Genomic DNA, 18,465 nt, shown 5'->3' on the forward strand with positions numbered 1-18,465 from the left:
AGGGCGCAAAACAAATATCCGAGGAGATAACAGCTGAGAACACTAAAAACGTGAAGACAGACACCAGTAAATAACTGCTGGGTAAATGCTGCACAGGATAAACACACAGAAATCCTCACCTGCTTCCTTCCTCTTCCTCCCACCTCAGCCTCACCTGCCATTCAACCAGAACCTGTGGGGACTGAACTAAATGCGAATTTCTTTGGGACAAGCGTCTACCTTTCTTCCTCTTTTCTTTCCTCTTCTTTTCTCCGCCCCCTCCGCCCCACACACGTTCTTTTCCTTAAGGTACCATGGATACATGCTATCTTGGTCAGGACACAGTGACTCATCCATTTTATTTTTACATACACAAATAATTGGACATATGGAGAACACTAAGAAGAGCTCCAAAGGGAAGGTTTTCCCCATTGCCCTTGTTGTGCAATAATACAGGGAGCTTTAAGTTGCAGTCTTAAACTATCTGCATCTTTCAGATCTGGCATCTAACATGACAGATGGCAATGTTAAAAATAAAGAGAACATTAAAGTTATTTGTACTGCAGGCAAAGACAGTTTTAAAGTGTGAAACAAGCCTGAGGCTGATAGAATTCACATCATCCTTTTCAAAATGTATTAAGAAGGCACATTTTCCTATGCGAACCCTGCAATGCTGCTCACAAAAGATAAAATACTAGCTTTTGAAGGTGTGCTGTCATTATGTGTATCATTACTAATTTAGAATTAACAACGCCATACAGGTCTATTAACATAAACCTATTTTCTAGAACTGTCAATAACTGATTAACTTTCTCAAGTTTTAAAAGTTTTGGACGTTATCACTATTAGAAAATCACTTTCATATTCAGAACATGAGAAAGTATAATATTTGATTGATACAATGTAATATCAATATTAAGCTAATATTTAAAAACAGTATATCTCTGAGGCGAAATTATCAAAGATAAGACTTTATAATTAATAAAAGTTAAGCTTACACAGCAGAAATACATAAAAATAATGCACAAGAAATAACAATAAATTTTTGATGTTGAATTTTAATAACTTTAAAATAGTGACCACAAAAACCCATGATCATCTCAATAGATGGATAAAAAGTATCTGACAAAATCCAACACCCTTTTGTGATAAAATCATTCAACAAACTAAGAACTGAAGGGTGCTTCGTCAACCTTAGGAAGGGCATCTATGAAAACCCCACAATTAAAAAGTTACTTAATGGGGAACAACTAGATGCTTTCTCCTAAAATCAGAAGACAAGGATGCCTGTACTCAGAACTTCTATTCAACAATGTAACATATCCAGGGCAATTGGGCAGGAAAAAGAAATAAAAAACATCCAAACTGGAAAGGAAGAAGTAAACATATCTCTATTCACAGATGACATGATCTTATATTTAGCCTATCCCAAGAAATCTACTAAAAAACCTATTAGAACTAATAAAATTTCAGCAAAGTTTCAGGATACAAGATTAATACACAAAAATTAATTGTATTTCTGTGCACTTGCAGTGAATAATAAGAAAATGAAATTAAGAAAACAATTCCATTTACAATAGCATCAGAAAGAATGAAAATAAATTTAACAACAGATATGTAAAACTTATACTCTAAAAAATTTTAAACTACAAAGTATTGAATGAAATGAAAGGTCTAATAATCAAATGGAAAAATATTCCACGTTCAAGGACTGGAAGACTTAATGAATACTGGCAAGAAGGTAATACTTCCCAAACTGATAAACAGATTCAATAAATCCCTATCAGAATCCCAGCTCTCTTCTCTGTAGAAACTGACAAGATGATTCTAAAATTCATATAGAACTGCAAGGTACCCAGAAAAACCAAATCAATCCTGAAAAAGAATAAAGTAGGAGGACCTCCCAATTGAAAAATTTACTACTAAGCAATGGTAATCAAGACAGGGTGGTACTGGCATAAGAACAGACATATAGATCAATGGAAGAGAATTGAAAATCCAGAAATAAACTCGTATGTCTAAGGTCAACTGATTCTCTACAAGGGAGTCAAGTCAATTCAATGGGGAAGGAATAATCTTTTCAACAAATCGTGCTCGGACAACTGGATATCCAATGGAGTTGGACCTCACACCACACACAAAGATTAACTCAAAATGGATCACAGACTGAAATATAAGATCTAAAACTATAAACTTAGAAGAAAACATAGGAGTAAATATTGACTTTGGGTTAAGCAACATCTTCTTAGATGAGACATCAAAAGCATAAGTGACAAAAGAAAAAAATAAATTGAACTTCATCAAAATTAAGAACATTTCCACTTCAACAGACATCATCAAGAAAACGAAAGACAAACCAGAATGTGACAAAATATTTGCAAGTCGTATTATCTGATATAGGACTTGTATCTGGAATGTATAAAGAACACTTACAACTCAATTAATAAAAAGACAACCCAATTAAAAAATATATAAAGGATCTGAACATTTCTCCAAAGATATACAAATGGGTAATAAGCACATAAAAAGATGTTCAACATTATTAGCCATCAGGGAAATGCAAATCAAAATCACAAAGATATATCACTTCATACCCACTAAGACAGCAATAACCAAAAAAAAAAAAAGTAACAAGGATATGGAACAATTGGAATTCTCATACACTGCTGGTGGAATTGTAAAACAGTGCAGCTACTTTGTAAAACAGTTTGGCAGTTCCTCAAAAGGTTGAACACAGAGTTACCATATGGCCCAGCAATTCTACTCCTAGATATATACTCAAGAGATGAAAACATACATCTATACAAAAACTTGTACACTAAGTATTACATTATTCGTAATAGCCAAAATGGAAACCCAAAATGAATGGATAAAAGAAATATTGTATATCCATACAATGGACTATTATTTAGCCATAAGAAAGAATGAAGCACTGATACATGGATGAATCTTGAAAACATTATGCTAAGTGAAATAAGCCAGTCACAAAAAGACTATATATTGTATGATTCCATTTATGTGAAATGTCTAGATTAGAGAAATCTAGAGACAGAAAGTAGGTTAGTAGTTGCTTAGGGCTGGGGGGAAGGGAGAGGATGGGGCAGTGTCTGCTAATGGGCATAGGATTTTTTTTTTAAGTTACTGATGCCATATTTAAACAAGGAAAGAAAACTACAGCCATCACAACCACTAATGAATAAGTACTCACTGAGAAAGTGCTTTTATGTTTAACAAGTTTACCCAAAGAAGGGGGATTTAACAGAGGATAAAAATGCCTTGAAAAGAGACTGAGAATCCCACGGTGAGGGTAGAGAAGGGCAGAGGGAATGTAATACAATGAGGAGAAATACACTTGATTACTCCCTCCTCCTTCTAAAATCTTTTAGTCTTTGTTTTTATTTTCTTTCCAAAAATTTACATCACAATTAAAAGGTTCCAGATGAGGTATTCTGTAAAATTTGTCCAGATTAAATCACCCCAATAAAAACAAAAATTTCCAGTTTTAAATTTTTACCCCCTGTAACACATTGCTCTACATATCTGTAAAATACTCCACATACTTATACAGCACTGTAAATATACTATATAAATGACAACAAATGCTGTTTAAAATAGTTTTGATGTTCACAGGCACTGATAAAATATACATTCCCTTCATTTATTAATTTTCAGCTAATCATACTATCTCCGCGTCAATTCTTTAAACCTGGTATTTTCTTTTATTGTTTTATTCATTAATAAGCTACATTCCTACTATATAATTGTAAAAACAAATAATGACAAAGCTTAATGGAGCAAACAGTTCTTAAAATTGTCTAAAATTTTGAATGCATGTAAACCTTTGTGAAATGATCAACAGAGAGAAAAGAATATACTAAAAATCAAAGCCACATAAAATTAAGAGTGCATATTATGACAATAAATGCAAAGAATAGTTAGACAAGCTATGTGCTTGACTGGAAGAGAAAATCTGAATCTTTAAGCAGTTGATAAATAATCACATTCATGAAAAAGTGTACTCACCGGGTTTTGGCACTGAGTTGGTCACTGACTGGGGAACTTTCTGATTAATTAACTCAACACAGTGTCCAGGGAAGAGTCCCACCTAAAGAAGAAAAGCAGCAAAGAGAGGATTTTAAACCAGAGAACAGACCAGTGCATGAACACTGCCAATTCAATTCCAGTAATGTGCTTCACAGCCCCTCCCAATGATTCTGTTATTCCAAGACTCTATATCACTGATGATGCCAATTATACAAACAATAAAACAATCTGTTGCTATGAGTATATCGAGTTACGTGTTTTATTTGTCTAAATATCTAAGTCTGCTTTCCTAGTTTTACCTTTTAATTTCCCAAGCTTCTTTTACACCAATTAAAATATTTAGTCTGATACCAAGCTATGCGTGCAAGAGGTATAATTTATACCTGTTAATAATTTATTTTGCTGAAATTTCAATCTAGTTGTGTTAACACCTCTGTCAACTTTCATATTTACTGATTTCTCTATATGATTTTAAAAAAATCAACACTAAACCTCATTCAAATTTTTTTGCAAATTTTCTCTTGTTTCTCTCACAGGTTCCATGAAATGACAAGACTAAAATAAATTGGTGAAACAACTGCTCACTTAAAATCCTGGTATCCACTGTTGTTAAAGAGCCCAGTAGTGCGTGGATAAGTGGGAAAGCAAGAGAAGAAAACAACCAATCTCGGCAGTAGTAACAGACTCTGGCTTCACGCCAGTTTGACATGGTAGCAGGATTGCTCATGGTGTTAGGTAGATTCCCAAGGAGCTGTATTAGTAAAATACTGAGCTCCAGATCACCCAGAGATACTACATCGCCAACAGAATGAATAGAGAAACAAAGAGCCAGGAAACAAAAGTAAAAGGGGAATTTTTACCAATATTTATAGATGTTTTCTTAGATGGGAATATAATTGGGCTGCCAAGCAGCAGATGTTAAAGCTGAAACAAGAAAACTACATCACTTTGTACATCCATCCCTCTGTTGTCAAGACTCTGGGGGAGAAAGGAATGGTCTTCCAAAAGTATGATTCATCGTGAAGTTCTGAGCTGTGTAATTTCCATCTGTGTGGGATTATTTTCACATGCTCACTTGCTGCATTCTTACTTCAATTTCTTGATCGATATTCTATGTTAGTTCTTAAAATTATGAAGATGTAACTAGTTATCAAGAGCTGAAAGGGCTTATTAACAAATTTTCAGTTTTGTTTGAAAGATGTGAAACTTGGGTCTTAGAGTTCCTATATGCTTTGCCTTCCAAAATGATGCTCTAAGTATTTGCTTTTATTGGTGAAATTCTATATCATACTTTACTCAACTTCCTATTTAACTAATAACAAGTAGAAATTCTTCCAAGATTGGTTAGAACCAGACAAGAATCAACTTGAATAATTATTCTCATTCTCTCTTACGCAAATCAGTTATAAGATAATCACTTATGGTTAAGTGTAGCCCCAGGATTAAGAGGGCCTGGGTTCTACTCCAGGTCTGCCACTTACTGGTCGGGTTTATAACGTAGCCTCTGTGTTTCGGTTTCTTCCTCTAAACATAATAATACTGTACCTAATTCATAAGAGTTGTTATGAGAATTAAATGGATCAGTATAAGCAAAGTGCATATAGTAAGCACTTGAGAAATGCTGTTTATTCTTTATTATCTCAATATGCTGGCCACTGGAAGATCTAGAGGGCTCTGGCCCCTCCTCTGTATGGATATGACACACAATACCTACCACCTTTTGCTTGTGTATACTTAAGTTTCGTCACTGTCAAATATCATTCTTTCCATAAAATTCTAATTCATTTCAATTTGTAAACATTTTCTGCAATCTGCTATAGAGAAAAGACCACCCATTTACTAGGCTCTGTGATCTGCAGCAAATTGCTTAACATCTGTCTGTTTCTTAATTTGTAAAAATGGGACAACATTAGCTACCTCAATAATGTGTGTGAAAGCACCTAGCCTAGTTTCTAAACTCAAGCATCTGTCAGCAAACAAAACTAATTTTCCATCACTTCTTCACAAAGACTGAACAAAGCTTAATGATCTTCTTTGGGGAACTGTATCATACATACTAGTTACACTTTCACCGTTTGAATGTCTCAATGCATCAGGTCTAGGTATATGGGGGAAATGCTACTGTGTACTATGTGGAGGTAGGTCCATGACAGGTTCATCTGACGCCTAATTCCAATCCCCGCTCACCTGTCTCCCTTTATTATAAAGTGCAATATTACTAAATATTAGCTAAACTAAATATTCAGTTTCCCAGATTCCTTGCATTCAGGTGTAGCCACGGCACCTGTAAAAAGCTTTACTGCTACTGTTCTGTCTCTTCTTTATGCTGTGTACGTAGGTATTGGGATTGGATCTGCAGTAGCCATCATTTGACCTTAAAGAAAGGCCAAGAGAATCTTAGAGAATTCTGCCTAGCATCATTAAGCTGCTGACTCAACTGCAGCAATGCTACCTTTTCTGTTCACTTTTGTTTCTTGAAGCCAAAATCACTCTTAACTGTAACTGTTTACAGTTAAGGTAACTGTTTTATTTAAAGGAGTTAATTCTGTATACTTGTGAAAAGCAAATAGATTCTGTTTTCCTAGTATAAAATTTCCATCATAAAAAATGAAACTGTGTTCTACTGAAAATATACACATAATATAACTAACCCTAAAAATATAGTTAATGAACATTTATACTTTTCTGATGCATACTTAAGCTAGTATTTCACCAAATATAAATAATTTTAATAAACTCAAAATGTCCAACGTTAAAAGTGACTGGAACTCTAACAATATGATCTATGAACTACATCATCCTGTTTTATTCACATTAAATTATATTATTATAATTATATTCATCATATTATTCTTTCTGCTGCAATGGCGTTTTCTAAAGCTCTAATGTAAATGGCTGAGAAAGGTGAGGGAAATTCAGTATATTTTGCAGGACTCAAAATGAGTTTCTACTCTAGGAAGATGGGAGGAGAAGAAAAGACGAGCATCTAGGGCCCATGAGGGTAGAGGAGTAGGTAATAAAAATATAGTAATAGAAGAAAAAGATAAGGCAGGAACAGGTTAGGGATGGGCTTAAAGGAGAGAAAGAGAACCTTCAATTTAGTAGTTTTTCCCCAAGTCAATTTGGCATGAGGAAGAAAGAAAAGTATATGAATGTAAGAGACACAGAGGTAGAAAACACGGGAATTATCAATAGGATTAGATACATGTAAAGTTAAATCAGATGCTTCTGCAGTTCTTTCCCACTTTTATTGAGGTACAGCTGACAAACTGTGTATATTTAAAGTGTACATTTTTATAAGTTCTGGCACCCATGAAACTGTAACCACACTTAAATTTATGAATATATGTATCAACCCCCAAAGTTTCCGTGTATCTCTTTGTAATCTCTCCCTCTCCCTACCAGCCCCTACCCCTGCCCACCAGGCAACCATTAACCTAGTTTCTATCACTAAACATTACTTTGCAATTCCTACAATTTTATATGAATAGAGTCATGCAGCATGTATTCTTTGTCGTCTGTTTTCTTTCATTCAGCATAATTATTTTGAGGATCATTCATGTTGCTGTATTTATCAATAATTCTTTCCTTCTATTCCTGAGTAATATTCTACTGTATAAATACCACCAATTGTTTATGCATTAATCTCTTGTTCATGAGATACCTGGGTTGTTTCCAGCTTGAGGCCATTATATGTAAGGCTGCTATGAACAGTCATGTGTGAGTTTTTGTATGAACGTAAGCCTTCTTTTCTCTTGGATAAACACCTGGGAGTTGAATGGCTGGATCATGTCATCAGTGTATGTTTAAGAAACTGACAAACTGTTTTCCAAATTGGTTGTAGCATCTTACATTCCCCCCAACTGTGTCAGCGTTCTAATTCCTCCACATCCTCGCCATTCTAATAAGTATGTAGCAAGACTTCACTGTCATTTTAATTTGCATTTCTCTAATGACTACTGGTGTTGAGCATCTCTTTATGTGTTTGTTTGTCTTATCTTTTTGGTTAAGTGTCTATTCCCACTTTTGCTACTTTTTAAATTGAGTTCTGTCTTCTTGTTGAATTTTGAGAGTTCTTTATATGTTGTGGATACAAGTCCTTCATCAGATATAATCATCACAAATATTTTTTCCCAGTCTGTGGTGTGTCTTTTTATTGTGTTATAAGTAATGTCTTTCAAAGAGCAGAAGTGTTAAATTTTGATGAAATTCAATTTATTATTTTATGAACTGCTCTTTTGATATTACATCTAAGAAACTTTGCCTAAGCCAAAGTCACAAAAGTTTCTCCTATGCTTTCTTCTAGAAGCTTTATAGTTTATGCTTTACATTTTGGGTACGTGATCCATTTTGAGTTAACTTTTGCATATGGCGCAAGAAATAAATCAAAGGATTTCTGGAGGCATAAGGATATCCAACTGTTCCAGCATCATTTGTAAAACAGGCCATGTTTTCTTCACTGAACTGACATTGAACCTCTGTTGAAAATAAGCAGTCCATGTATGTGTGGGTCTACTTCTGGAATCTATTCTGTCCTGTTGACTTATGTGTCTATCTTTCCCCTAATGCCACACTCTCTGGGTACTGCAGTTTTACAGTTAAGTCTTCAAATCAATTAGTGTTAGTTCTCCAACTTTGTTCTTCTTTTTCAAATTTGTTTTGGCTGTTCTTTTCTAGGTCCTTTGCATTTCCATACGAATTGTTTAATCTGCTTATCAATTTCTACAAAGAATCTACTGAGATTTTGATTGGTATCAATTTGAGAAGAGATGGCATCTTAACAATATAAAGACTTCCAACCCATACACAGGGTATATATCTCTTTTTTAAAATATTCTTTAATTTCTCTCAGAAATGCTTTGTAGCTTCCAGTACACAGATCTTTTGTATCTTTTTTCCGATATATCCCTAAGTAGTTCATAGTTTTGATGCTATTACAAATGGGTTTTATTATATTTTCTGACTGATGTTAAATGCTACTGGTCTGCGGACTAGATATGAAATAACAAGACGTCCATGCAGTTGTCCCAAGTATATATATTTTAAATATACACTGTGTATTTTAAATACACAATTACTTTCCTTTTATTTCTCCTTTATATGTGACAAATTATATTGACTTTTTTGAAATTGTGTTTGTAGGTTGGTATATCATTTGTAAATTTCATTTCAGGATCATAAGGAAAGATTTTAGAAATTATTTATCATAACAAGGGGGTATAGGGTTTGATGAGGTTAAGAACTACTACTCTAAGCCATTTTGTCAATAATTTCCATGAAACTGAATGCTTAAGCATCATTTGCTAGGACATATTCTGATGTTACAAATTAACAAAAGGAGCTATCTAAAACTAATTTCTCTCTAAACATCAGTGGCAGCTGCTAATGGCACCAATAAGAAAAATAAAAAACTGCAGTAAGTAACACAGAAAATAATTTAAGAAAATTTACATATTTTTGTGATCCAAGGGGGGGAAAATACAAAATTGGAACTCACCAAGCTTGTGTTCTGGCTATATCACTGACTTACTGTCTTTGTAAATCAGAACAATCTATCTAAATTCCTTTGTCTCAGGATTTCTATAATTTTAAAATGACAGTTTAGGACCAGATGATCCACTACCATCTTTTCTAATATAGAAATCTATGATTCACACATGTAGACAAGCAGAAGCCACTACGGGTTCATTAAATTACTACTATGATCTGTTCTTTGCCCAGAATGCCTAAATTTCTACCTAAGCTCTGACATTAAACAGCAAAATAACAATGGGTTTGCAGTTTAGTCCCCTTTTGCTTTAGTTTCCTTGTCAGTAAAAGAGAGGTAATAATAGTACCTTCTTCATAGACAGTGAGAATTAAAGGTTAATGGAAAGCACTTAGAAAGCACACGTAAAAGCAGCAAGAAAGTGTTACAATTCCTTATATTGGAGTACCACATACTCCCTCTTCCCTTGAAATTCTATAACATTACAGATGAAAAATTACAGTATGTGATTTCCCATTACTTAACTGGAGAGGAAATATTCTGCTCTACTTAATTTTGAGTAATGAAAAGGTGTAGCTTTGAATTCCGTACATAAAATGATGGTCTTCATAGAAATAAGTGGGTAAATTGTCTTCCTCTATTAAACTACTTACTACAAGGGACAAGGTTTCCACATACCTTCCCTTTGGCATAAAGAATACGTTTCTGAAAATAAGCTACTTGGAACCACATTAAACTCCTGAGGTAAGGAAATGTTTACTGTCCAAGATTTGCTTCTCTGTCATTGTACACAGAAACCCTCACACAACCTTCTGGGGTAACTTTGAAAAATAAAATAGCTGATCCTTGACCATCTTGAGGAGAACCAAGAGAACATGAGCTGTACAGAGTCCTGTCACTCTCTAAATGGTATTTTATCTCTTAGATTGACTGTATCCCAAATATGTTTTAGAAGATTTTCTGGGGGGAAAGGAGAACACTCACTAAACTGTGTTTAATTTCTTCCTTTATCTGTGCACAGGATAAACAATGGGAGGCTGGGTCAGTGGTTCTCACATTTTGTGCTTATTCATCACCTGAGGAACTTGATAAAATTCAGATTCCTGTCCCCATCCCCAGAGATTCTGATTAGTAATATCTGGTTTTAACATGTTTTGGGGTCATTCTGATGCCAGTGGCTCCCAGATAAAATTTTGCCAAACATGGTACTAACAAATAATGCTCAAAGATTTTAACATTTTACATTTGTGTTATGGCTTTTACATAAGAAAAGAAGACTTTCCAGACACCTCACCGCACATTTCCAACCACAGTCCCCAGATAAGTACAAAAGCTAATGACATTTATTTTTAACAAGAAAGAAAAAGCAAAGAGCTTTTTTTTTTTTTTTTTTTTTGCTGAAGTATAGATTATATGATGAAACACCTCAGAAAACAGAGGTAAAAGATTCAATATACTCTTTAGAAGACAAGTAAAAAACAGATTTTGGAATTTCAAATTACTATAGTTAATATAATTTCACACTTCCTACTCCCAGAAGTTTAAGAAAAGAAACATAGTCACAGTATAATTTAAACACATGGATGAACTAATCCTTCTGCTCCCACAGCAAAATTATGGTCTAGGTTAAAACAATACACAGATGGGCAGAATGCTGATCTTTATCAACCACCAGCTGATTGGCAGAGTCTACCTACAGCTCAGAGTAAGCACTGCTTCCAGAAGAGTGGTCTGAGGAACACCTGGGCCGGAATCACATGGATAAAAATGCAGTCTTAATCCTGTCCCACAACCAGTGAAACAGCATTTCAGGGCTTCGGTCATAGGATTTTATGTTTTAACATGTTCCCCATGTAACGTGTCATAAGCATATCAAGTAAAGTTTGAGAATCAGTGTCGAAGGGAGGGCAGAAGGAGTTACTGGTAACAGAAAAATGAAGATGGCAGAATAGCGCCCTTAACTATATTGGTAAATGCTACTCCTTGGACTACTTTTATTTGCAAATTAAGAGAACAATGCAATAAATACCATCACACACCTATTAGAATGGTTAAAACAACAACAGCTGAGAACTATCAAATGCTGATGAGAATGCAGAGCAGCATCACAGCTGTTGTTGGTGGGAAGGCAAAATGGTAACAACTACTTTAAAACACAGATTGGTAGTTTCTTACAAAGCTAAACATGATCTTACCATACAATGCAGCAAGTGCACTCTGTGGTATTTACCCAAAGGAGGTGAAAACACATCTGCACAAAAACCTGCACATGGATGTTTATAGCAACATTATTCATAAATGCTCTAAACTAGAAGCAACCAAGATGCACTGTAATAAGTGAATGGAAAAATGAATGATGGCATATCCATAATAATGAATATTAGACAGTGAAAAAAAGGAACTATGAAACCATGAAAGACATGGAGGAACCTAAAATGCATATTGCTAAGTGAAAGAAGCCAGTTTGAAAAGGCTACATACCATATGATTCCAATTATACGATGTTTTGGAAAAGGCAAAACTATGGAGACAATAAACAATCAGTGCTTGTCAGAGGTTAGGAGGAGAGAAGGATGGATAGGTGAGCACAGATTTTTAGGACAGTGAAAATACTCTGTATGAAGCTGTAATGGTGGATACAGGTCATTATGCATCTGTTAAAACCCACAGAACTATATACATCACAAAGAGTGAACCTTAATGAAAATATGGATTATAGTTAATAAGGATGTATGAATATTGGTTCATTAAAGGTAACAAAGAGCAAACCCCAAAACTGTTTCCATCATTATGGAGGAGGATGTGATACTGACACACTGTATTCTTATCCTTGTGATTCCGGCCCCAGTGTTCCTCAGACTACTTTTCTAGAAAGAGTGCTTACACTGTGCTGTACGTAAACTGCTAATCAGCTTGTGGGTAATAAAGTTCAGCATTTTGCCAATTCTATTCAATGAATTGTAAAGCAAGATGTTAATAGGAGAAACTGTATACATGTGTGGGGCAGGGAGTATATGAAATTCTGTGTATTATCTGGTCAACTATTCTGTAAACTTGTACTAAATGATAAAACCTATTAAATTTTTTTTTTTTTTGCGGTACGCGGGCCTCTCACTGCTGTGGCCTCTCCCGTTGCGGAGTACAGGCTCCGGGCGCACAGGCTCAGCAGCCATGGCTCACGGGCCCAGCCGCTCCGCGGCATGTGGGATCTTCCTGGACCGGGACATGAACCCACGTCCCCTGCATCGGCAGGCGGACTCTCAACCACTGTGCCACCAGGGAAGCCCTATTAATTATTTTTTAAATGGTAAAAAAAAATAAAAGTCACAAGCCAGCAACTGCACAGCATCAGTTCACAGGGCTCTGAGGGAAAGGCTTCCTTCCGCACGCCACGTGTACTCTGTCATGCCCCGAGACAGCTGGCCGGAGAAAATGACACACGAGACTGACAAAAAAGGAAAGGGGAGTCCACGTAACACGCTATAAACACATTAGGTTGAGCAGAGCTGCCTGCACGCCGACACCACATTTCCAGACCGCGTCCCTTCAGCGGTCAGAGCGCCACAGCTCAGAGCTGGCCTCCATCCTGGGACGCAACAGCCCACATCTTTGCTCCCCTTCACCCTCTCTCCCGAGAGTGGTCAGCTCTAAATGGCCTTGGTTCCCGGAAGACCACACTGTCCAAGCTACCCCAAGGCCAAGCCCAGCCCCTCGTCTCCTGCTACTGTATCAGGAAGACAGGTTTCCTGCCTCTGTGCTTCCTCCTTCATGGCTCACTGACAAAGCACAGTTTACACAGTCCATCTGTGTGACCAGGACAGGTCAAGCTGGCTAACTGGTCACATGGCTGCTTCACGTCTAGCCAGTCTACCCAGGTCATCTGGACATCCTCTCCTCTGAAGACATGCACAGGACGCTGCATTTCAAAGTCACCACCTCCAGAAACCCCTCCTAGATCTCCTAGGGAGTCCTGCTGGGCTCAGAACCTCCCACTCATCTGAGAGGCCCTGAGGAGGGGACCAGTACTGCCTGTCCTCCTCATCCTGCCTCGGGGCATGGTGTCAGTGCCCAGAGGGCCTTCTGCCATGAATGAAACGAAGGCCCTGTACCAGCCTGTGAGTACCACTGGGCCTCTTCTCAGATGCTGCCTGAGGACAGTAGGGTGGGGAGGGGCACCCATGAAGCAGTCATTCCCAGGGCTCCTTCCTCCCAAGGCCCTCAAGCTCTCTGCAGTCATGGGCAACACCCCTATACTCTGCCTGCCCTTGGCCTAGGAGCCAGCCTGGCTCAAGCAGGGCCCTACTCTTTATCAAGTCTGTGAGAGAGAGTCCAGGAAAGGTCTTCAAGCCAGCCCTAAGAGTGGCCCCACCCACCTAGCCATCTGGGACTGTCTAAATAATATCTCCCCAAATTCTTATGCTGAAGCCTTTAACCCCAGTATCTCAGAGTGTGACTGTACTTGGAGACGGGAGAGAGGAGGACTGAATTGTGTGGGTTCTTCCCTTAAAGTATTCAGTTCCTTTTTTAAATGAATGCCTTTTTTAAAGCATTTTTAGATGCTCTTCTAGTGATAGTTTTAAAAGATAAAAGGAAACTTTTATCATCCTATGGAAATTAGTGCTAGTCAATCTAAAATATGCCTTTATCAGCTCTCAAATTAGTTAGGCATATAAGGAAAAAGAAAGAGCTTTAGATTCTGCTGTTATTCTGCAATTCATACATTGTTTACATTAACAGTTACAGTGCATTAAAAAAACATTGATCAAACTGACAATTCTAGAGAGAAAACATACGTGATTCATGATTTTAAGCCACTGTGCAATGCAAGGCAGAGTCACAGTCCCGATAATCTAAAAGTGGTCACCAGGCATGTGATTCTGCTCACACTTTGGCTATACCACCATACAGGAAAGAAGAAGGAGATCAAAACAACCACAATAGTAACTAGAAAAGGAAACCCAAGTCTAATATCTACATTTTTTTTTATCACTGCAGATAAAATTTCTGATGACAAAGTCCACTGCCAGCACATATTATAAACAGAAATATTACTGAAAGAAAAAACGATCTTTGAATTTTCCACACCAAATTCTTTGTTGCCTACCTGAAATCCATGCTTGCCTCTCCACCACGTGCTTAACACTTTTGGGGGCATGTCAATAACAGAAACAATGTCCCCCACCTAGGAGAAAAAATTTTAAGTGAAACGTTTTAAATCAATTTTTAAAGCAATTGTCTGTCTAGAATTTAAATCTTAACTGTAACAAAAGGGTAAAGTACTATCTTATTTTCTGGCTCATTATTTCTGGTAAAACATTAACACTTCTTTCTGTAAGGAATTTAATAATCCTAACCATTTGTTAAGGAGAGGTTTACAGAAAGTTAAGCAGCACAAAGACTGTGGTCCAACTAACACCTGTAGTAACTTCAGAAAGCCTGAGTGATAGCATAAGATGTCTGAACATCAGGCATCATACCACCATCACTTCTGTTAAAATACTCTGTTAACTGCTGTTACTAAAGGTGATCAGATTCGCTTTAGTGAACCTAAAAGGCTATTTTAAATACTCATATTTAGCACAACAGCGGCTTCTATTAATACATTTAGTGAGCACTTACCATGTGCCAGGCACTGTGCTAAACATTTGACATATCTTATTTCATCATATAGGAAAGCTCTAAGATGTCTATAATTACTGGGTTATTCTTAGTACATGTAAAACTGAATGACAACTACATTTCTTTTAATAGATGGTTCAATATAACATTCCCACTAAATAGCTGACTTTCTTCCCTTTAAAAGACAAACTAATGAGTTTGTACAAACTTTTACAAAATTGTAAGTATGAAAATAGCAATAATAGTTTTTAATAATATATTTAAAGGAAGTTGTATTCTTCAATCAAAATAACTGATGATCTCTGTGATAAACCAGTTAAGCACTTCAGACCAATGTTGCTAATGTACACAATATTGCTTTAAGAATTTTTTTTGTATATTCACAACTAATTTTTCCAGTCATGAAAGTCCTCTTCACAAAACCATACTTGCTAACAGACATGGTATCTTTCAAGACCAAGGATTCCTTTGTGTATAGAGCTAAAAATTTAGTTTGAGAACAGTTTGAATTCTATACAGTAAAAATTTACAGTTTTTCCTCTTAAACTGAGTAACTGCCAGCATTGTCTTTGGTCTCTCATCAGCCAATATTAAAGGAAGAAACTTAATTCCTCTCCTTTTGCATCTGATAGCAAGAAATGTTCATTTCACTTTTCATCTGGTCTTTACCTCAATCTATGAACAATGAGAAGAAAGTATCACTAGGTATTGTTTTTAGGTGCTAAACACACAAAGACAGAAGAGGATCTGGCTTTCAAGAAGCTCACAGAGACAAACAGGAGAACAATTATGATTGAATGTAGTAAGTGACATATCAGAGATAAGCCTTGAGAACAGCTCAGAATGACGTTCAGTGCAGGTTCTGGGGGGTATGTATTTCCATGGAGTAGAGGGAAGGAGATCAAGGAGACTTCCTAGAAGAAATGGGACACATTTAAGCTGAATTTTCAAGAATGAGTACAGTCATTAAAATAAAAATAGATGGCATGCCAGGCTGAAAGACAATGATGCACAGAAAAACCTGGTGCTTTTCATTAAGGAAATGATTGCAACAGTTAAAACTGAGGCTAGAAAGATAGCAGGGACTGAGCTAACACATAGCATCTTTAGTCACTTACCTCTAAGGTCAATTCATCTGGGGCCCGAGCAGTGTACCTCTTGATAACATGGGCAGCACCAACAGCAGGAGTGTTAATGGATGATTCTTCATGAACTAGAAGGTGATTTCCCTTATTATCAATCTGTAACAAAGAAAATATACTATGAGATGGTTAAGGACATGGGACTTGGAAGTTTCTTTGTGTATCTATATAATTCAACTTGACTTAGAAAAACCATAACCCAAAGAATATTAAAAAAAAAACAAACCCACCACTTATCGAGTACTTACTATATGCCAGTCATTGTATTGTACATATAACATACATACTTTAATCTTCATAACTCTAAAAGATACTTATCATCATTATCAACACTTAAAGATGAAGATGCTAAAGCTAAAAGAGGCTATATAAATTATGAGAGATTAAATAATTTGTCCCAGATCACACAGCCAATAATGAAGAACCAAGATCTCAGGGCAAGTTGGCCTGGCTCGAAGGTCTATATTCTTTCTACTTTTCATTGCCTTCCCAATTTCCACTGAGAGGAGAGAATAATGTAACTCTACATATGCAAATTAAGGAGAAAAACCTAACCTATTGACAGGAGGATACTCTATCACTCAAGACATTCTTAAATCAGACTCTTTAAAAGGTTAATTGTCTCTTGTTCATCAATGACTAAAAACTATTTTCAGTTACTAAGCCAATTAAATATATATATACATATATATACACATACACCTTGCTAAATGTATATACATTAATATGTTAAATACAAAAATAACAGGTGTCATTGTGATTCATAAAATAATATTAAAATTAGCTTCCTGGATTATCAAAGAAAGATTTGAGATGAAAAATATTTAATGTATCACATATCTATCTTGCAGAAAAGAATAAGCACCATTTATTCAATTCCTGAAACTCAACAGCTATGAAAATTAATATTAAATTTCTTAAGTAGATAATTTTAAAATTAACTTTAATAAAAGATGAACTGGATTAATACCTCCATCCAAGTAAGGGCAGGTCCACAATTGATCTTGTTGCCAGCAATAGCTGAAAGGCGGGACAGGTAAGCCATAAGCATCTGAGTGACTGACTAAAGAAAAAGAGAAGATTCAGTGGTAACAGAATAAAGATACTCCACTCTCTGTCAAAGAAACTGGTGTTAAATTGGTTGTTTCCGGGAGAAAAAAATCTGCAGATTTTTATGCATTTTCATAGTTACGGAGGTTCTTTATAGAGGCTTAACAGTTCCATAACTGACACTACAGGCACTTACGTAACTTCCTGTCTGGTGCAGAACTTTCACTTTAGCCCCTCATCATCAGGGCTTATACTACTGTACAGCTTCTAATTTGGTTGCCTTCTCTATTTTTGTATTGAAAATGTAAAACGATAGCAGAGACATACTTGCTTTTCCACCTGGCTTCCCCCTGCTACTCTGAAATGCTTTCTTCAAGGCCTGCTGCAGTCTTCACACACCCAGCCATGGCAGGACAGTTCATATGTGATCCTACACCACGAAGTCAACTGATGGGTCCAGGAATGGGACCCAACATTAGCTGACCTAACAGGAGCTGCTGCAGGAATTAGGAACCGTGACACAAAATTTCAGCTCAGTCTGGCTGCTGTCTTAAAAAGAAATGAGAACCTGGCCCCTGTTGGGAGTGGTCATGTTGTGAGACAGTCTGAGAAAGAAATACACAACAGACAAGGCAGACAGGGAAAAGGAGGCAGAGAGACGTCCAGTCTTTCTATAGGACGAAAGAATCTGCGGTTTTAGGACATTCCTGAGACCCTGTCGCGGTGTCAGTTCTTGCATGACTGAAGTCTCCACTTTGCCCTCACTACATAATCGCCTGGGAATTAACTATAGATTGGAAATGGCTTCCCTTCAGGACTTCCACTGTTTTCAAGCATCCACTGTGGCTGCCAAGGAGTCTAACGCCAATACGTTTCTTGTTCCTTTGAGAAAAACCTTGTTTTTGCTCTCTGGAAGCCATTTGGGTTTCCTCTCTGTTTTGGCATTTTGAAATTTTACCACAATGTTTCTAGATGTGTGTCTTTTCACTTATTATATTTAGCACTTAATGGGCCCATTTAATCTGAAAACGGGCCCTTTTTTAATTTAGGGGAATTTATTATATTTTTAGTTACTGCCACCCACTCTCTCCTCCTATAACTCCTACAAGAGGAACAGGAACTTGTAGGAACTTCTGGATCTAT

General features: G+C 36.5%; 1 protein-coding gene across 4 annotated transcripts in view; it reads right to left on the reverse strand.

The window, feature by feature from the left end:
- ARHGAP32 (Rho GTPase activating protein 32) overlaps positions 1–18,465 on the reverse strand; it is a 269,873-nt gene that overhangs the window by 67,177 nt on the left and 184,231 nt on the right. For all 4 annotated transcript variants that reach the window (XM_060160761.1, XM_060160760.1, XM_060160759.1 and 1 more), the window contains 4 exons: positions 17,243–17,335; positions 16,249–16,371; positions 14,616–14,693; positions 4,003–4,084 (listed from right to left, as the gene is read on the reverse strand). In XM_060160761.1, coding sequence (XP_060016744.1) covers positions 4,003–4,084; positions 14,616–14,693; positions 16,249–16,371; positions 17,243–17,335 — 376 coding nt within the window. The remainder of the gene's footprint in view (positions 1–4,002; positions 4,085–14,615; positions 14,694–16,248; positions 16,372–17,242; positions 17,336–18,465) is intronic.

This window comes from Lagenorhynchus albirostris, chromosome 9, assembly GCF_949774975.1.
Source record: "Lagenorhynchus albirostris chromosome 9, mLagAlb1.1, whole genome shotgun sequence".
NCBI lineage: Eukaryota > Metazoa > Chordata > Mammalia > Artiodactyla > Delphinidae > Lagenorhynchus > Lagenorhynchus albirostris.